We start from the raw sequence: 21,542 nt of genomic DNA, 5'->3' as shown, positions 1-21,542 counted from the left end.
GAAGCGGTTATTGACACTTTTGATTTGTATCTGAAAAGAATAACAAAGGGATATATTTGTTACAGTGGTTCAGTAGCACAAAAAAGCGTGCACATACTCATTTGAATGCTTTGACATTTTGGTTGTTTTGTAGTTGGTTGTTTGTTTGTTTGGATCTGGCTGTTTGGTCCTTTGGTTGTTAGGTCATTTGGTATGATGTCGATGCTTGCTATCAGGCAAACAGTAGGCAAGGTACTCTGTTCTTGTAAGGATGAGACAGTGGCCATTCTTAAGGTGCACCAAGTCAATGACCTGGGGCGTAGAGGCAACTGACCATTTTGTTTATCACATGGGCTTTCAACGACTACGGTAATTTTCCTTGCATCACAATTAGTAGTTTTATCTTGACTGCCTGTATATTGTTTAATTGAACAAACAAAAAGACCACGGGTCGATTTCACAAAGGTAGTCCTAATTTCCTAGGTCAAAATTCTAGTTGAACCTAGTTAAACTGCGTTTAACTGGAACTAGTTGAAAACCAGTTGATAAACTAGTTAAACACAGTTAAAACCAGTTGGTTTAATATGGAAAATGGACAGAAACCAACTGGTTTATAATTTAAACCTAGTTGAACACAGTTAAACCTAGTCCAAACCAGTTGGTTAATATATGGAAAATGGACGAGTTTGGTCACTATCCAGTTGAACCAGTTGACCCCAGTTAACTGGGTTCAACTGGAATTTTGACCTGGGTTTGGACGAGTTTTAGGAATTTATAAAAAACTTATGGCTTGTCCTTTATACATCACTCATGATAGGAGCAGTGTCAACTTTAAAATCCACCCCAGTTTGTTTCACACAGTACCCTTCTGTGGTTAAAATACTCAAATACTGCCTCTGTTGCTTTCATGAAATATCGGCCCTGACACAGTATGCACGAAAATAGTGCAATGCAAGAATTAAATAAATAGTGGACGATATTGAATGGTACAACAGTAGGAGGGTTGACTTGACTGTGTACTGTTATGCATTCACCACATGATGTCATACTGCATGCTGGTATATTATGCAAAACCTAGTGGATTAGATGAATAGTCAGACAGGTAGGAGGGTTGACTGTGTACTCTGTATTAATTCAATTCAATTGTTTATTGTCACACATATAAATACATATACAGTGAAATTCACTTCGGCTTGCGAGTCTAAAAATATTAACAATCAAAAATTACAAAAAATACAGAAAACCCTAAAACCACATAGGCATACAATAACGAACAAATAAACAGTATGCGCACAATATGCAGAGAGACAATAACATTAATATTATGCATTCACCACATGATATCATATTGCAGGCTGGCACAGTTTAATCCATCACTCAAAACCACAGTGGATAACAATAATGGACAGACAGTAGGAGGGTTAACTATTTTCAATTTGTTTCTTAATCTTTAGATGATGTGTTTCAAAACATGACGCTAGCAGAGCAAGAAGAGGTGATTCTGAATCAGACGGAGGTCTGGCACAGTAGAATGAGAATAATCCAAGGATCCATCATGGTCGCCTCAATCTTTGAGGTAAAGCAATCGCCCTTCGACTTTGTGGATTGTGTGTGGCTGGGGGGGGGGGGGGGATGGGTATCTGTCATGGTCGCTTCCATGCATGTTTGAGGTAACAACATCTCTCTTTGTCTATGTGGATGGTTTGTGGGGTTGGGGGGCGGGAGGGGCACCCATCTTGGTCGCTTCTATCTTTGAGGTAAACAAATTCCTCTTCGTCTTTGTATATGGTTTGCTGTTGGGGGAGGGGGCTTCTTGCCTTGAGGTAACCATCTCTCTCGGACTTTGCGGATGGGGGGTTGGAGGGGAGGGGGGCACCCATCATGGTCACTTCAATCTTTGAGGTAACAAAAACTCTCCCGGTGTTTGTGTTTTTTTTTACTACATACAAAGTTTGGACCTGAGAGTAAGAGGTTCACATAATGTATAGACTGGAACCACTATGTGGACTATATACACACGTCCACAAAGTGTTATTTATAGTGTTGATTTCATATTCACTACTACCGTATGGAGACCGAAAACAAAACAGAAACACAAAAATAAAAGGTCTCCATAGGGGAGTTTTAAACTCTGGGGGTGTCCTACAAGGAATTTGGTGTACCAATTTTATATGGAAGGTTTTTAACTACAGGCTCAAAGGAAAAATCACAACATTTCTCCACCATGGTTGCAAAATATAGACATATGTGAAGAGTAGGATTTTACTTGTACAGAACAATGGAAAATGTCCACACAGTGACTGCAGAGGGCTTAGTGTAGAAACCTTATGGAGACCAAGGACAAAACCCCCCCAAAAAGGGAAAAAAGATTCCATAGACACTCCGCAAGGAAATTTGCTTACAATATTACGGTGAAAACTGTTACGTGCAGGGACTAGGGAAAGAACTAAAGAATGCTTCACAAGGATGCAGTTTTTGAATGTGCGTTGGTTTGTGTGTATGTGGGTGGGGGTGGGGGGGGGGGTCTGTGCGGATGGGCGTGTGTTATTGTGATTTCAGGTGTAAAAGAACCATGAGTTGTCGTCAAAAGAGAAGGGGGTTCACTTTGGTGTCACTGGTTTGGTTTATCATGGAATTATGGAATATGCTATACATCACTATTGCTTACTCAAGCTGGGCTGGATGGAAATGCGTCAATGGACTCAAATCATGCTGTGTTTTACAGTGTTTCACTGGCCAAATGCCAGTGAGTTAACACACCAGTGAACAAGTAAAAAATGTCCCTCCCACCTCTCAGCAAATAAAACCATTTATTTCAGGGCCTATGTCATACAAAATACCTCAAGTTGGAATTCAACAAGCCCCTAGGTCACAATTGGGCATTTTTTTTAAACACTGTATATACCTTTTCTTGGGCTCTCAAATCGGTTCTGTAATACTTTGAGGGCCTTCAAAATGATTTGAGAGCCTTCAAAATATTAATGAGGCGGACGTTCTGTGCACCCCTGTAGACCAGTCAGAATTCTCCTGCAGGCTTGCTAACGTCAACATGCCTCAGGGCCTAAGGGCAAACTGTTGATTTTGGCGCTCTATGAATAAATTCTTATTGATTGATTGATCTTCTTTGCACATTTTATCGGTCTATTTAGGTGATAGTTGGATTCAGTGGTATAGTAGGCATCATGCTGAAGTACATCGGCCCGATGACCATCGCGCCGACCATCACACTGGTTGGCTTGTCACTCTTTGGTGCTGCATCGGACTTCAGTAGTGGTCACTGGGGCATAGCGTTCCTGTAAGTTTGGCTTCTTAATTACCATTTCTCAACGCTTTAAAATCAATTGTGAAATTCCTGTTTGAACTTTATTCTGTCGGATTCTTTTAATCTAGAATCTGATCCAAATAGAAACCAATTTAAAACTCGCTCCATGGCAGTGACGTTCATAATGAGAAGTTCCCTTGATCCACTTAGCGAAAATAGTAGACCCGGTCGATCTCCTACCTTGATCCCCAGGTAGCACTCAATAGGGGGCCTAAAAGCAGGACAGACCTTCTCAGAACTAAGTAGAATCCCAAATTTCTAAATCTACTCCACCTTCGTAGAATAAATAGCAAGAACTAGACTGATCTGGATTGAACAGGACAGAACTAGATTGACTCAAAACAAAGTTAACAGAACTTGATTGAAGTGAAGAGAACTAGATTGAACTGAAATGAACTAAACTGAACTAAGCTGAACAAAGTTGACAGAACTTATTTGAAGATAATTAAGTGAACTGGATAAAACTAGATTGAAATGAAATGAACTGGACAGAACTAGAATGAACTTAAATTAACTGTACATATAACTAGATTGAACTGAAATGAACTAGACAAAACTAAAGTGAACTAAACTGAACAAAGTTGACAGAACTTATTTGAAGATAATTAAGTGAACTGGATGAAACTAGATTGAAATGAAATGAACTGGACAGAACTAGAATGAACTTAAATTAACTGTACATATAACTAGATTGAACTCAAACAGTGGACAGAACTAGATTGAACTGAAATTACCTGGACAGAACTAGAATTAACTCAAAAAAAGTCAGATTGAAGTGAAGTGAACTGGAGATTAAATGAACTGGACAGAACTGAAATGAAATTCATAAAAATAGTAAATTGAACTGAAATGAACTGAATTAAACTAGACTGAACTGGATTAAACTGGATTTTTTAATATTTTTTTTTATTAATCAATGACAGCACCATAGGATTAGTGGCGCTGTTCTCGCAGTACATTGCTTGGTTCGGAATCCCTTTCTGTCAATAAACTGAAGGAAACTAGTTTGAATTGAAATGAACTGTTTAGAACTCGTCTTGAGTCAAATGAACTGGACAAAACTAGATTAAACTCAGACAAAGTGGAGAGAACTACATTGAACTAAAGTGAACTAGAGAGAACTGTATGTAGATCAAACTCAAATGAACTGGATAGGACCAGACTGAACTGGACAGAACTAGATTGAACTGGATTGAACTAGACTTCATTGTTTTTTTAATCAATGACAGGACCATAGGATTGATGGCGCTGTTCTCACAGTACATTGCACGGTTTGGAATCCCATTCTGCGGTTTCTCGAAGGAGAGAGGCTGTCATAGGATTTCTTTTCCACTCTTCAAAATGTTCCCAGTGAGTGAAGTTTTGTGAGAAAGGGGAGGGGAGAGAGAGCGGGAGTTGGGGATACATGTATATCACCATTTCAATTCAAAAATGTTTTTGTAATTGAGTTGATTCAGTTAGTTGCCAAATTTTTTTTAAACATAAATTAATGAATTTTTATTTTTTATTTTAGAACCCTGCATGTCCAATCTTATGTTGAAACACTCACTCCTTGGGGTGTTTCAGTAACTGGTAAAAATCACAACTATTTGAACAACCGCTATAAAACAGGACAGATGCAAAGTCCCAAGACTTTGTGTGTTTTTGTATCACTCATTTGTTGGGATTTTGAAGTTGAGGAATTCTTTTTCACCAAATTAGTTTTACTATAATCAAGTATGAATTAGCTCAGCTCCTGGTGCCCTTTAAACCAATGTTTATGCTCTGTTATTGAGAGATCTTGCTGTACAATTTTAACTTTTTTTTACAATTTCTCGATCTTAATTCCGTGCCCACAGTCCTTATGAATTTTTGCACAATTTTTCAGTGGCTATCGTTTTTTACATATTTTTCTTTTAGCATTGCAATCTGTCCTTCGTTGCACTGTTTTAAAATGTTTTACCCTTAAATGTTTTACATTGTGCTTTTTTTTTATCAAGTGTATTAAAATCCAACCATTTTTATTTTCAAGTTCCAAATAAATTGCTATTTTTGGCCTGGTGGTCTAATCGAATACTGACTTTTAAACCGATTCCATTTCTAGGTGATCTTATCAATAATGGTGTCGTGGGCTTTCGCAGCCATCTTGACTGTAACCAACGTCTTCCCGACCGATCCCAATGAATACGGTTATCTTGCACGAACTGATCTACGTATCGGAGTCCTGCGAGAATCCGCCTGGATCCGAGTGCCTTATCCTGGTAAGAGACTTAAAACACAAACAAGAATTCTTTTGAAACTTTGCATGGTGGGAGTAAAAAATTAGGTAAGGTTTGGTAGGACCATGTGTAAATCTCTGTGGAGTAGTGATGGTTTCGTCCACTGGTTTTTTTCGAGAACCTTAAAGGCACTGGACACTATTTTGGTAATTACTCAAAATAGTTATTGGCATAAAACCTTGTTAACGAGTAATGGGGAGAGGTTGATGGTATAAAACATTGTAAGAAACGGCTCCCTCTGAAGTGACAAAGTTTTGGAGAAAGAAGTAATTTTCCACGAATTTGATTGTGAAACCTCAAGTTTAGAACTTCAGGTCTCGAAATCAAGCATCTGAAAGCACACAACTTCGTGTGACAAGATTGTTTTTTTCTTTCATAGTTGTCTCGCAACTCCGACGGCCGATCGAGCTCAAATTTTCACAGGTTTGTTATTTTATGCATATATTGAGATACACCAACTGAGAAGACTGGTCTTTGACAATTACCAATAGTGTACACTGTCTTTAAACTACTCAACAAAAGTATACAAATGGTGCTACTGCAAACCGCACCTTAAAATTTTTTTTTTCTTCAAAATTTTGATCATTTATCGGTAATTTCTGTTTCAGACGACCTGACGGGGTTCTGATGGAGTGGGGGTTGAGAGGACTTTTTCACTAGATTTATTGGGATACATGTTACAATAGGCATTTGGGGTGGAGAGGTTACGAAGGGCCTATACTAACATAGTGGTGGCAAATAGAGTGCTTTTAAAATATTAAGTCAGCAAAAAAGGGGGCCTAACTTGGGTGAAAGCAATCCTAAGAATAGATTTCTTTGTATAACAAATTCTTTTACTGCTTGACTGCATTATGAAATTGGGCTTTGGTAATTCCTTCCTTGGATCCGCCCATTTCCTATAAAGTAAGTTTTGGAATTTGAAGGATTTGATTTTGTCTGCAGGTCAATGGGGAATTCCAACTATCACCATCGCGGGAATCTTTGGTATGCTAGCCGGAGTCATCTCGTCCATCTTTGAGTCTGTCGGAGATTACTACGCATGCGCTCGTCTGTCCGGTGCGCCCCCACCACCGGTTCACGCTATCAATCGCGGCATCGGTATTGAGGGCCTGGGATGCATTTTGGCTGGTGCCTTTGGCTCGGGCTCAGGGACAACGTCATATGGGGAGAATATTGGCGCACTTGGAATTACAAAGGTACATTTATCTTGTGGGAATGCCTTACCTTATCCCTTTAAAGGGGGGGGGGGGGGAGTTCTTTCTGTAAGAAAAGATATTGGAGTTTGTTGCTTTTGGGAGCGCTTCACTTTTTTTATTTGCCTGTGCTGTTTTTGTACCTGTTTTTTGTGCGCCACTGTTGAAGACAATAACATTACATTCACTGGAGAGTCCATATCCAGGCCAACAAACTTCTGAAGTTTTGTGTCCTTAAGAGATAGTTTTATGAATGGAAGTATGAGTTTGCGATAGAGACACGCTACTGATTCAGATTATAGAATCAACTGTTACTGAACCGGTCAAACAAGTGAAGATACTTTTCACAAAGCCTCTTCAAAAGTATTGATCTTTTTTTTTGTCAGTGGATACTTTAATGACATGTTTAGGTAAACTTATCAACTTTTTTGTTAACCTAATGTGACACCGAGAAAATGTGACACAGAGAGTTCTTTATCAAGTCTGGAAACAACATTGTGATGATATAATGTGTTTTATTTTCCAACAGTGGAAACCGCGCGCAGCCAGCGCTGTACAAAACTATCTCTATAAAAACTACTCCTTACAGAATGGTGTCTTAAGAACAACTGAATTAAGATTATGAAAAAAGACCCACAGGAACCAGTGTACTGCATTCCTGGGCTATGACTAAGCTAATGAATAAACATGAAACAACTATCAATACAAGGAGTATGCAAATGAGACTAGTGCTACTTGTGGTTTCAGGTCCCAATAAACAATGACTATGGGGTGCAAAGATTAAGATTAAGATTGGCTGAAGAACAGAAGAACATTCCCACAGATGCAATATACAGTGTACTGGACGAAGTAAATATATATAATAGAGTAAAACCATGGAGATCACCTCTTTGTTAAAATCAAAGGAAATTAACCAATTAAGCAGAGAAATCAAAACCATGACAGGTTTCACCTGTCCTTTTCCCTTTCCTCCCTTTCCTCCCTTTTCCAGGTTGGCAGTCTCCGTGCGATTCAATTTGGTGGTGCGTTGATGATCGCCATGGGAATGTTTGCCAAGTTTGGCGCCCTCTTTGTCACCATCCCTGACCCCATCGTAGGTGGAATGTTCTGTGTCATGTTCGGTAAGTTGAGATGGTAGAGTCTTATCGTATACTTTTAAGAATCGAGGCAGTGAAGTTTGCCTCTTGGCTTAAAAGTTTACTTTTGCCTCATGTAATCACAGACCAAGCATATAGCCCTTTTCCTACATTGTCTTGTATCCTCTCGGAATACAGCTGTTTTTTTTTTTTACCCCACGGTGACCCGGAACACACATTCACTCGGTCTCCGCCTACAAGTAGGTCCCTATTCTACAGGGTTTCATTTGCATTTTTCAAGAATACCCCAGGGTTTTACCGCTCACCCCTACTCCAGAGCAGGGGTGGTTAGTCCCTGGGGTTTTCAATTTCAGTGGGCTAGATCAGGCGTAAAACGATTCAAGTGTGAACTAGGACCAGCCATTATTCACCGAGGTTGTCTGTGAGGAATTAAGTAGCGTAAAAAATGCTCATTATCGGAATTGCTGGCTACAGTTTTGGCTACGACTAAAAATCTAGGAAATCTAGCCGTAGCCGCCGCTATCAGTTTAGACACAGCCTTATACATGTACAACATTTAAGTTGAGAAAATCTCTCATGAATGTCAAAAGTTTATTTGCTCTTTTTATCCAATAGCAATGGTGACAGCTGTGGGAATCTCCAATCTTCAGTTTGTCAACCTCAACTCATCTCGTAATCTCTTTGTTATTGGATTCTCCATCATCATGGGCTTCATTATTCCCTTCTGGGTAAGGGACAATGAGTCCTTCATTAATACAGGTAGGTACCGGTTCTATCTGGTTCTGTCTTGTTCAATCCAGTTTTATTGACAGTAAAAATAAATCTAAATTAGTCTTATTGTTATATGTCCATGTGCAAGTCTACTGCAGAACTTGATCAGTCCAGTTTATGCCAGATCACTCCAGTTTTGTTTGGTTCAGTCTTCTTCATTCCAGTTCAATGTATTTTAATTTACTTCATTCCAGTTAAAGTCTAGTTTTGTCTTGCTCACTTGAACCTCTAGTTATGTCTATGTTCTGTTAAGTTAATCTGCTTCAGTCTGGTTCAATAGTTTCTTCTTATCTTGCTCATAATTCTTTGCAGAACACAAACATTTTTCGTTTGCTCTAAATAAATCTTTTTTTGTTTGAAGGTGTGACGGAAATTGATCAGATTCTAATTGTGCTACTGGAGACCAACATGTTCGTCGGTGGATTCCTGGGATTCATTTTGGATAACTCAATACCAGGTAAGCTTAAGGTGCTTAAGCAAAATAGAGGCTTTAAGGACCCTTTTTGTTTGCTTTAATACCTATTGTAAGCAAAAAACCTTGCTTAAGCAAGGGTATGAAATGAAAAATTTGATGGTGCACCCGTTAAGCACAAAATCGTCATGGCCACTCTAGCACCTAACCCAACCTGCCACTATATCCCCTAGCCTCACTTACCAAGCCTGCCACTATAGCCCCTAGCCTTACCCACCAAGCCTGCCACTATAGCCCCTAGCCTCATTCACCAAGCCTGCCACTATAGCCCCTAGCCTCATTCACCAAGCCTGCCACTATAGCCCCTAGCCTCACCCACCAAGCCTGCCACTATAGCCCCTAGCCTCACCCACCAAGCCTGCCACTATATCCCCTAGCCTCACCCACCAAGCCTGCCACTATATCCCCTAGCCTCACCCACCAAGCCCACCACTATACCCCTAGCCTCACTCACCAAGCCTGCCACTATAGCCCCTAGCCTCACCCACCAAGCCTGCCACTATAGCCCCTAGCCTCACCCACCAAGCCTGCCACTATATCCCCTAGCCTCACCCACCAAGCCTGCCACTATAGCCCCTAGCCTCACCCACCAAGCCTGCCACTATATCCCCTAGCCTCACCCACCAAGCCCACCACTATACCCCTAGCCTCACCCACCAAGCCTGCCACTATAGCCCCTAGCCTCACTTACCAAGCTTGCCACTATAGCCCCTAGCCTCACTTACCAAGCCTGCCACTATATCCCCTAGCCTCACCCACCAAGCCTGCCACTATAGCCCCAAGCCTCACCCACCAAGCCTGCCACTATAGGCCCTAGCCTCATTCACCAAACCCACCACTATAGCCCCTAGCCTCACCCACCAAGCCTGCCACTATAGCCCCTAGCCTCACTTACCAAGCCTACCACTATATCCCCTAGCCTCATTCACCAAGCCCACCACTATAGCCCCTAGCCTCACCCACCAAGCCTGCCACTATAGCCCCTAGCCTCACCCACCAAGCCCACCACTATAGGCCCTAGCCTCATTCACCAAGCCCACCACTATAGCCCCTAGCCTCACCCACCAAGCCTGCCACTATAGCCCCTAGCCTCACCCACCAAGCCTGCCACTATATCCCCTAGCCTCACCCACCAAGCCCACCACTATACCCCTAGCCTCACCCACCAAGCCTGCCACTATAGCCCCTAGCCTCACTTACCAAGCCTGCCACTATAGCCCCTAGCCTCACTTACCAAGCCTGCCACTATATCCCCTAGCCTCACCCACCAAGCCTGCCACTATAGCCCCAAGCCTCACCCACCAAGCCTGCCACTATAGGCCCTAGCCTCATTCACCAAGCCCACCACTATAGCCCCTAGCCTCACCCACAAAGCCTGCCACTATAGCCCCTAGCCTCACTTACCAAGCCTACCACTATATCCCCTAGCCTCATTCACCAAGCCCACCACTATAGCCCCTAGCCTCACCCACCAAGCCTGCCACTATAGCCCCTAGCCTCACCCACCAAGCCCACCACTATAGGCCCTAGCCTCATTCACCAAGCCCACCACTATAGCCCCTAGCCTCACCCACCAAGCCTGCCACTATAGCCCCTAGCCTCACTTACCAAGCCTGCCACTATAGCCCCTAGCCTCACCCACCAAGCCTGCCACTATAGCCCCTAGCCTCACTTACCAAGCCTGCCACTATATCCCCTAGCCTCACCCACCAAGCCTGCCACTATAGCCCAAGCCTCACCCACCAAGCCTGCCACTATAGCCCCTAGCCTCACTTACCAAGCCTGCCACTATAGCCCCTAGCCTCACCCACCAAGCCTGCCACTATAGCCCCTAGCCTCACTTACCAAGCCTGCCACTATATCCCCTAGCCTCACCCACTAAGCCTGCCACTATAGCCCCAAGCCTCACCCACCAAGCCTGCCACTATAGCCCCTAGCCTCACCCACCAAGCCCACCACTATAGCCCCTAGCCTCATTCACCAAGCCCACCACTATAGCCCCAAGCCTCACCCACCAAGCCTGCCACTATAGCCCCAAGCCTCACCCACCAAGCCTGCCACTATAGCCCCTAGCCTCACCCACCAAGCCCACCACTATAGCCCCTAGCCTCATTCACCAAGCCCACCACTATAGCCCCTAGCCTCACCCACCAAGCCTGCCACTATAGCCCCTAGCCTCACCCCCAAAGCCTGCCACTATATCCCCTAGCCTCACCCACCAAGCCTGCCACTATAGCCCCTAGCCTCATTCACCAAGCCTGCCACTATAGCCCCTAGCCTCACCCACCAAGCCTGCCACTATATCCCCTAGCCTCACTTACCAAGCCTGCCACTATAGCCCCTAGCCTCACCCACCAAGCCTGCCACTATAGCCCCTAGCCTCATTCATCAAGCCCACCACTATAGCCCCTAGCCTCACCCACCAAGCCTGCCACTTATATAGCCCCTAGCCTCACTTACCAAGCCTGCCACTATATCCCCTAGCCTCACCCACCAAGCCTGCCACTATAGCCCCAAGCCTCACCCACCAAGCCTGCCACTATAGCCCCAAGCCTCACCCACCAAGCCTGCCACTATAGCCCCAAGCCTCACCCACCAAGCCTGGCACTATAGCACCTAGCCTCACCCCCAAAGCCTGCCACTATAGCCCCAAGCCTCACCCACCAAGCCTGGCACTATAGCACCTAGCCTCACCCCCAAAGCCTGCCACTATAGCCCCAAGCCTCACCCACCAAGCCTGGCACTATAGCACCTAGCCTCACCCCCAAAGCCTGCCACTATATCCCCTAGCCTCACCCACCAAGCCTGCCACTATAGCCCCAAGCCTCACCCACCAAGCCTGGCACTATAGCACCTAGCCTCACCCCCAAAGCCTGCCACTATAGCCCCTAGCCTCACTTACCATGCCCACCACTCTAGCCCCTACTCACTTACCAAGCCTCACCTACCGATTTGACTCCCCTGCCGCCGTTTTTACCCCTTACATTTGGCGATCAGGCGACATTCAAACCCTATACCCACAACAGTTATGTGTCTGTCCGGGGTAACTTTAACAAAATAACTTATATGACGTCCCTCAAAAATGTTAGGTTGCTTCTGATTGTGTTTACTCCTTGAATTTTCCAGGTAGTGATGAAGACAGAGGTATCGCCCAATGGCGTAACAAGTACGGCGGTGCCAATCAAGATCCCGCAATCACTGAAGAGATCTTACGCTGTTATGAATTCCCCATCGGGATGAAGTTCCTTCGCAAATTTAACTTCCTCAGATTCTTCCCGATGTGTCCGATGTTCAATGGATGTGGGTGCATGGCGTGTTGTTGTAAGCGAGAATCGCCCAGTATTGACAACAGTAAGTCATTCAGGATCGATTAATTTCGTTTATATTTGTTGTTGTTGAGTTATTGCCCAACTCACAAGGTTGGGCGGCCACTTTAAGATGAGGGCTTACACTTGGCAGATTTGTGCTGTCTAACCATTATCAACTGTCACCAGGGACACGTTGCCGTCTACTCCTGGGGGGTGAAACAGGGCCCAATTTTATAGCACTGCTTAACGGTAAGCAAATTTGCGTGCTTACTGTAGCAGAAAAATTTGCTTAAGCCTTAGCGTATTTCACAGGTTAGCAAAAATTGGGCGGCAATATTGCGTGTTTACCGTGGATTTGTGTTGTGACGTCATTTATTTTTGTGCGGTAAGCACTGGAAGGTTAGCATGCCTTATTATGTGCTTACGGTAAGCAGCTCTATGAAATGGAAATCACACAGTAAGCACAAAATCGGCCGCTAAGTAACGCTATGAAATTGGGCCCAGGGCAATCCCCTTCACAGTCTGTAAGGATGTATGCATGGTTTCGTCCACTAGGAGCCAGCTGGCTGGACGAGCAGAATGCACTACCTTCCAAACTCTTTACAAAGCAATTATAATATAAGTGATCAAGCTTGGCAAAAGCGTCATAATTGGGATTCGAACCCACTGTCTGCTGCTGGAAACACCGGAGCTTGGGTCAGGTGAACAAAGACTGCTCGGCAACGACACACCACATGTGGTTTACACATTCCTTTAGAGATCATTCAGATCATGTTGTTGTAAATAATCATCGTACGCAAAAACATGACTTGGTTTTGGGGGAATGGGGGGGGGGGGTGGTTAGTATCCCTTCTGAAAATTACCCATTCAAATCCAAAAACCAACTGGCAACCCATTGAAGCCATTTGAACACCCACTTTAAACCAATTGAGACATTAAATTGGGACCAACTGGACCTATTCCATTACCAATTGATTTGAATTGGTTTGACTTTGTGTTTCTGTTGTGTTTTCGGGCCTTTAATGATTTGGACCAATTCACTTCCAATTGAAACCCATTGGTTCCCATCATATTCACCATGAAAATTTTAACCAACTGAAACCAGTTCGATACCAACCATAACCATGAGAAACCGACTCACACACCGCCTCGGTAAAATGATCAAGAATCAGGCCTCGGCGGGTTTAAACCACTAGTTGAAAACCTCTTCACCACACATTGATTCCCTTATTCAAAACCAACCCAAACCAACTCGTATACCAGTCAATATACATGTACCAATCCCAAACCAAACCCAAACCAAAAGAAGCGAACTCGCACACCATTCCAGCACAGTCCCAAACCAATTAATACCATTCCAATACCAATCCAACCCAATGTCGGAAAAAGTCTTTACCATAGTGGCACTTTTTGTTGTTGTGTTGTTATTTACATATTAATGCACTTTTCCCACTTGTTTATTTCTTTCTCTTTTTATGTTTTCCATTTTCTTCACAGAATATACTACGGTCCCAGCTGAATTTATAGAAAAGCAAGTTTTTTTTTGGCATGATATACCAGTTACAAGTACTCTCAAATCTCCCAAAACATTAACCCCTTCCAGACCAACTTTTTCCTCTTGTATGGTAGTATTATTAGTTCGTAGAAAACGAGTGCCACTGACATGGTTTTTGTCTTTTTTCCAAACCTTCTCCCATTGGACACACAGGCATGATATTCTTCTCCTTAAAGACAGTGGACACTATTGGTAATTGTCAAAGACCAGTCTTCTCATTTAGTGTAATCTCAACATATGCATAAAATAACAAACCTGTGAAAATTTGAGCTCAATTGGTCGTCAAAGTTGTGAGATAATAATGAAAGAAAAAACACCCTTGTCACACAAAGTTGTGTGCTTTCAGATGCTTGATTTCGGGAGGTCTCAAAATAAAATTTGTGGAACGTTACTTCTTTCTCGAAAACTACGTCACTTCAGAGGGAGCCGTTTCTCACAATACTATCAACCTCTCCCCATTACTCGTTACCAAGTAAGGTTTTATGCTGATAATTATTTGGACTTAGTACCAATAGTGTCCACTGATTATTTTGATGATGACGTCAGGTGAATTGGGTCAATTAGAGCCTACACCATGCGAACATGTGGGTCAGCCCTTGTAATCAATCCAACCTTCCTACTATTTCCCCAAGGACCAAATATCATGCCTGGTAACATTACTCAGCAATTTAATAAACTATTCTTAAAAATAACTTTTCAAATTCCTTGATGACTTGACCCCCCCTTCTTCCCTATTCTTTCTAACTTGAATGACTTTTCTTTGATTAGAAAAACACTTATACGCTACCTGCACGGAGCCACCTTGTGCATGTAAAGCCTCAACGTCGATAGAGCAGAATACACCATCCGAAACTTTTACGCAGCAATTACGCAATTATGCAAGGGCACTAAAATAGCAGGACCGGGATTCGAACCCACACTCTGCTGCTGATAACACCAGAGAATGGGTCTGAAAGAACTATAGGTCGTATAAATATGCTACTTGCACAAGTCCACATAGTGCTAGTAAAGCCTCAACGCAGAATACACTACCGTCCCAACCTTTTACACAGCAATTATGTTTTAGTGTCTTGCACACGGGCACTAAAATGTCATGACCAGGATTTGAACCCACAGTCTGCGGCTGATAACACCAGAGAATGGGTCTGAAAGAACTAGGGCGCGTTTAAATACACTACTTGCACGGATCCACCTAGTGCATGTAGAGCCTTAAATGCTGAATACAGTAACCGTCCAACCCTTTTACGCAGCAATTATGTTTAAGTGTCTTGCTCAAGGAAACTAAAATGTCATGACCAGGATTTGAACCCACACTGCTGCTGATAACACCAGGTATTGGGTTGGAAAGCACTAGGCTGCGTTTATACGCTAATTGCATGAATCCACCTTGTGCATGTAAACCTTAACGCCGATAGAGCAGAATACACCATCCCAACCTTTTAAGCAGCAACTATGTTTAAGTACCTTTAAATTGCTCAAAAGTACTTAAGTGTCATGACCAGGATTCGAACCGACACTTTGCTGCTGATAACACTAGATATTGGGTTTGAAGAACTAGGACGCTCGTCAATGACACACCAATTGGAATAAAACAAAGGATACTAACAATAAAATATGGAAGACCGATCTAATCTATAATCGAACATGAATTTAGAATGGCATGATTTTAAAAACCCACTGCTAGGGATCAGCAAATAATTTCAACATTTTTAAGAACAACTTGGTAAGACCCTATCCCCAAGTTGAATGATTTAAACTGGTCCATATAGCAACCGGTTGGTGTACGAAAGAGTTAATTGTGTTCAAACTGCCTGAGAGACTGTTCTTAGTCCCTGAATCCCACCCCCACCCCCGCCACACCCCAATCCCAGTACTTTTTGTCCCTTTTTGAAACAACAGCTGAGGCCTGTTAGTTATTTACTTTTGGTACCTGCATGGCTTAAACATTATGAGGTTGGGATTTTCCAAGTTTATGTATAACAGAATACACAAGTGGGTGCATTTTTGGGTTGGTTTCAAGTATTTGATTTTTCCAGGTGGAGGAAAACTCGAGAGCTGACGGGGGCCCGTTCATAAGTTGAAGCCCGGCTTACCTCAGAATTCTATGCTTATTGAACCCTTTAAAGTGCATGAATCTATGGGCGGTAAGCGCAGAATTTCATAGTAAGCAGAAGCCATAAGCGACTTTGAGATATGGTGGATGCGATATTAACCCTTTCTAAATAATCATCACCATGTGCCAGACATGGATAATATTGTTCATTTTTTCACAATTTCTTTCTTGTTAAAGTGAAGGGGGAAAAACAAAATTTGACACAGAGATTTGGTTTTGTTTTGAAACATAGATTCTACATTGACATGGTAAATATTGGAAAATGTCAATTAATGTCATGACCTTTGCCCTGACCTTTTGTTTGAAGGGAATTGAGTCAAATTTTGCAGCCCTTTGTATACCGCTACAGGCATTTTGATACAAGTCGTTTCCGACCGCTGTGATCTCTATAAAGGGTAAAGAAATTAAGGTGTAGGTTAAAATTTGTCTGTATACACCCAATACTCAAAAAGGCAACTGAAATTTGGCCCGATTCCTTCCATTTTTTCTTTCTTTGCATGTGTTTTTGTTTCAGATTTCAGTGTATAAACTCTAGCAAGTAAATTATTCTTCCTTTTGTTTCTTCTTTGTAGATCCTGAGATAAATACCCAATTTTAAAATGGCCGCCTAGCAACGGATTTTTCCTGTATGCAACTGGATCTTCTTGAGAGGGACAGCCTTTGTAACGTTCTAATTTTCTTGAAGGAAAGGTTAAGGTACCACTTAACTTTTTTTTAGGGGGTTTCCATTCTTACTGATTTATCCAGAAGTTGTCAACTCAGATTATTTCATAATTTAAATTTCCTTAAATGGTGGTCAAAATCATTTTAAAAAACGACTGAATGATTTGGAATTTGTTAAATTCCTGATGAAACAAACGTCTGATCTCTAAGAGTTGACAGCGAGGTCTAACAGAATTGATTACTTTGGACAATATTTTTATTTTTATTTTATTTTTTTTGGGGGGGGGGATGGGGATTGCACAGGTTTCTTCCAAAGGATGTTCAGTTTCGTTTGGTGTATTTTAAAGATGATTGTATATTATAATATTTTATGATATAATTGGGGTTTGTTTTGTGGCATTTACTTAATAACCTTTTTGTTTTTGTGTTAATTATTTGTAAAACTTTATTTGGGTTTCTTGGTAAATTAGTAGTCTTTTTGATGACATTTTTTGCTTTGATTCTTTCGACATAAAACTATCACTGTGTGCAGCTGAGTGCAACAAGATTGTTACTCAACGCTGCAAGTCAAATCTCGCAGGAAAATGCTTTATGTCAAAACATTGTATCTCTGCATCCCTTGTCTTTGTGTGTACTGTTGGGTTATTTTAAAGCCATTATACACTTTCGGAAAAGAAAAAACAATAAAAGTTCACAGATTTACAAATAACTTACAGGGTTTACAGAAGGTGATGGTGAAAGACTTCTCTTGAAATATTATTCCATGAAATGCTTTACTTTTTGAGAAAACATTAAAACAATTATCAGTTCTCGATATCGAGAATTACGGATTTATTTTAAACACATGTCATGACACGGCGAAACGTGCGGAAACAAGGGTGGGTTTTCCCGTTATTTTCTCCCCACTCCGATGACCGATGGAGCCTAAATTTTCACAAGTTTGTTGTTTTATATATATATAAGTCGTAATACACGAAGTGTGGGCCTTTGGACAACACTGTTTAACGAAGGTGTCCAATGGCTTTAAGCAAGATACTTGCACTCTAAAAACTAAAGAGTTGAATCCAACACTTGCATGAGTTCGGTGAGTGACTACACTTTTTAAAGTGTTGAATCGAGCATTTTTTGTGTTAAGTCCTGCATTTTAAAGTATTCAGTCAACAATTTAAGTGCCAGTTTAACGTTTAAAAAGCTGATCCAACGATTCCAAAGATTTTTTTATTATAGAAATGTTGAAATAACACTTAAATTGTTTAATTGACCCGTTTTGCGTTGGACCAAACAATTTAAAATGCTAGATTAAACAAACAAAATGCTGGGTCCAACACTTTCAAAGTGTAGTCACTCACCGAACTCATGCAAATGTTGGATTCAACTCTTTAGTTTTAAAGGGTGTACCTTTTGAAATTCTAAAACCCAGATAGTCACATTTCAGCATTTCAGATATTCGGCGATATCTCCAAAACGCTACCACCTTTTCACCTGTTTAGTTTTTTTTCCTTAATCTTCATTTGTATTGGAATTAAAACAATCCACAAACCAAAGGTATACTGTGCCTTTTGAATCTGCCTCCAGAAATGGGGCCCAACCAAGATTCGTCCTACGTGGTGACGTCAGATGAATTGGTTTATAATATTTCTTTACCTCACAAAGCCAATAGTATTAACCAAGGTGAATGGAAAAAAGCTGTGCTTGTGCTCAACAAATAACTAAGGTTTAATCTTATATTTTTGTATTGAAAGCAGTTAATACTATTTAGTTGAATATTTGTTGGATATATTATTTAGTTTCTATAATTAACCCTCCTACTGTCTGACCATTTAATATCATCCACTGTGGTTTTTGAATGAGCATGATAAACTATGCCAGCCTGTAAAATGATATGATGCGGTGGATGAATATACACAGTACAGAGTCAACCCTCCTACTGCCTGATCATTCAATAACATTCACTGTGGTTTTGCATGGAAATTATAATCTTTGAGAGCCTGTAGTTTGATATGAAGTGGTAAATGCGTCTAGCAGTGCACAGTCAACCCTCCTACTGTCTGATCATTCAATATCATTCATAGTGGTTTTGAATTACAAACTATGACAGCCTGCAATTTGATATTGTGGCGTGAATGCATCCACACTGTACATAGTCAACCCTCGTACTGTCTGACCCATTCACGGTGGTCATGATTTATAGATAAACCATGTCAGCCAGTGTGTAAAATTCAATTTAGCGAGTCGTCTACACAGTACACAAGTGATTCTGAAAACAGTTGTGCCACACTACAAAACCTGTGTGATTGAATTGTTTTGTAGGGTTGGTCACTCCCTGAAAAAAGGGCACCAAGAGTAGGAGGGTTTAAATAGTGTATTGATTTGTATTTAACTTCTTTTTGGTTCACTTAATGTAATGTGAAGTTCTCTATAGTATTGTCGCACAATGGTGAAAGAAAATGAGATGAAATTTTGAAGAAAAAAAAACTTCAAAGATGTCAAAAAGTTGATGGTGTGAAAAATCAGTGTGTAAATTAAGAAGACACATGGCATTCAGTAATATTGTTATGTTTTCTTTATTAATTAAAATTATAGGGTTGTATCCAAACTGTTTTTAGCTATACTTAAAGTAATTGTTATAAATAAATTGCCAATGAATAAATACAAAAAAAGAAGATATATATTTCTATATAAAAAAACTTTAAAAAGACCCATAATATTTTGATTTTATTCTGACTAGATATTAAGAGTTCACTTGAATATTTTGAATAACGAAAATAGTGTCTGTAAATTAACCACAGCCGCTTTCACGAAACTTTATGCAACTGCGTAAGTCCACTTGCGCAACGTTTATGGCGCAACTTAGGCCATAAACGTTGCGCAAGTGGACTTACACAGTTGGGTAAAGTTTCGTGAAGTCGGCCCCTGAAGTCCGAATGAAACAATTGCAGTCGGGCTTGGGCCCAATTTCATTAGAGCTGCTAAAAAATAAAAAAAAGTAGCTGAACACAGCCAAGTTATGCTGACCAGAATAAGTGTAGCTACCATACTACAATGGCATGTGTACAGTTTGTGACTGGTATCCTGCTCATTTCTGCTTAGCAGACCTTTTCAAGTAATATTGTTTGAATAAGCAGCAATATGAAATTCTGCCTTCGTCTTGGTGCCCCTTCAAAAGTTCCCCATAGACTTTAAGATTTGTCATTGGAAGTGCACCCTTTATAAAATGAAAACCGCCTTGTCCTCTTGAAGATGACACAACCTGGGCCCAATTTCATAGAGCCGCTTAAGCAAAAAAAATTGCTTAAGCAAAAATTTCATTGCTTAGTAAAATCAGATTACCGGCCAAGACTCCACTCAATTGTAATGCTAAGTAAACAACAGCTTAATACTAGTCATAAGCAATGTATATGGCAGGAAATTTTGGCCAGTAACATGTGTAAAATAAGCGAGCTATTTTCGTGCTTAAGCAAATTTTTTGCTTAAGCAGCTCTATGAAATTGGCCCCAGGCCTGTACTGAATGGTCATAAATGGACCCTTGAGACATAGCTCTTAGGTTTTGAACTAAAGATTGATGATGACAACTGTGATGTAAATAATTAAGGCTAATTAGGCTTCCCTTTTGTTATTGAGTGTGTGTGATATTTTATCCAAAATAAAAATACCTCACTGTTAACTTGTAATAATGGCGTGTACTGGTCAAGTTGTTTTTGTAGATGGTTTATGAACATCAAGGTAGCTTAGCCTAATGCATGTACTACCTGAATAATCACCCTGACCAGAGCAAACACTTGACCCTAACCCAAATCCTAATTCAAATTGTTTTTAAAGGAACACGTTGCCTTGGATTGGTCGAGTTGGTCTTTGAAAAGCGTTTGTTATAAAATGTATATAGGTAGAAAGATGCTATAAAATTAGAATACAATGATCCACACAAACATGCCTCGAAATTGCACGGTTTTCCTTTTACCTTGTCGACTAACACAGTCGGCCATTTATGGGAGTCAAATTTTTGACTCCCATAAATGGCCGATCGTGTTAGTTCGCACAGTAAAAGGAAAACCACGCAATTTCGAGGCAAACTTGTGTGGATCATTGTATTCTGGTTTCAAAACATCTGGATCATTGTATTCTGGTTTCAAAACATCTTTCCAACCATATGCATTTTATAACAAACGGTTACAAACGCTTTTTTATAGACCAACTCGTCCGATCCAAGGCAACGTGTTCCTGTAAGCAGGGTGTCTCTGTAGAGCGGATATAAGAGCATCGGACCCAAGTTCTGGTGTTTAAGTCATCCTGATGAGGGTTCGAATCCCGGTCGTGACACTTCTATTTTCAAGCAGGACACTTACTCATCAGCTTCTCTCCACCCAGGGTAAAATGGGTACCTGTTGTGAGGGCAGAGATGGTTTATGTGAATGATTGGTTTGGAGGGCTGTAAATTGCAGCACCTGCTGTATACTCCCATATACCCATAGTGACTCCACCCCTTGTGGATACAAATGCCTTGTCATTTTTTTCAATTTTTTGCCAAAAATTGATAAAAATGCTGGACTTACCCTTTGTAATTTTGTTCAATTTTTTGCCAAAAATTGATAAAGTGCTGGACTTACCCTTTGTGATTTTTTTCAATTTTTTGCCAAAAATTGATAAAAATGCTGGATTTACCCCTTTTGATTTTTTTCGATTTTTTTTATGCCAAAATTGATAAAAATGCTGGACTAACCCCTTGTGATGTTTTGGCCCAAAATGGATAAAAATTGCTGGACTTACCCCTTTTGATTTTTTAAAATTTTTCGCCCAAAATGGATTAAAATGC

The 21,542-nt window shown here is 41.2% G+C and overlaps 1 protein-coding gene across 2 annotated transcripts in view; it reads left to right on the top strand.

The window, feature by feature from the left end:
* LOC139948741 (solute carrier family 23 member 1-like) overlaps nucleotides 1-20,400 on the top strand; it is a 47,470-nt gene extending 27,070 nt beyond the window's left edge. Inside the window, exons 6-16 of one of the 2 annotated variants that reach the window (XM_071947037.1) lie at nucleotides 1,434-1,555; nucleotides 3,129-3,274; nucleotides 4,531-4,651; nucleotides 5,385-5,541; nucleotides 6,502-6,755; nucleotides 7,744-7,873; nucleotides 8,465-8,608; nucleotides 8,982-9,077; nucleotides 12,219-12,443; nucleotides 13,898-13,931; nucleotides 16,641-20,400. In XM_071947037.1, the coding sequence (XP_071803138.1) occupies nucleotides 1,434-1,555; nucleotides 3,129-3,274; nucleotides 4,531-4,651; nucleotides 5,385-5,541; nucleotides 6,502-6,755; nucleotides 7,744-7,873; nucleotides 8,465-8,608; nucleotides 8,982-9,077; nucleotides 12,219-12,443; nucleotides 13,898-13,931; nucleotides 16,641-16,647 (1,436 nt within the window). In that variant the 3' untranslated portion in view covers nucleotides 16,648-20,400. The remainder of the gene's footprint in view (nucleotides 1-1,433; nucleotides 1,556-3,128; nucleotides 3,275-4,530; nucleotides 4,652-5,384; nucleotides 5,542-6,501; nucleotides 6,756-7,743; nucleotides 7,874-8,464; nucleotides 8,609-8,981; nucleotides 9,078-12,218; nucleotides 12,444-13,897; nucleotides 13,932-16,640) is intronic. The other variant, XM_071947039.1, reaches the window with a different exon arrangement.
* The last annotated feature ends 1,142 nt before the right edge of the window (nucleotides 20,401-21,542 follow it).

The sequence above is a fragment of the Asterias amurensis genome, chromosome 16 (genome assembly GCF_032118995.1).
Source record: "Asterias amurensis chromosome 16, ASM3211899v1".
Lineage (NCBI taxonomy): Eukaryota > Metazoa > Echinodermata > Asteroidea > Forcipulatida > Asteriidae > Asterias > Asterias amurensis.
The sequence above is the reverse complement of the archived record's forward strand: the minus strand, read 5'-3'. Positions and strand labels throughout refer to the sequence as shown.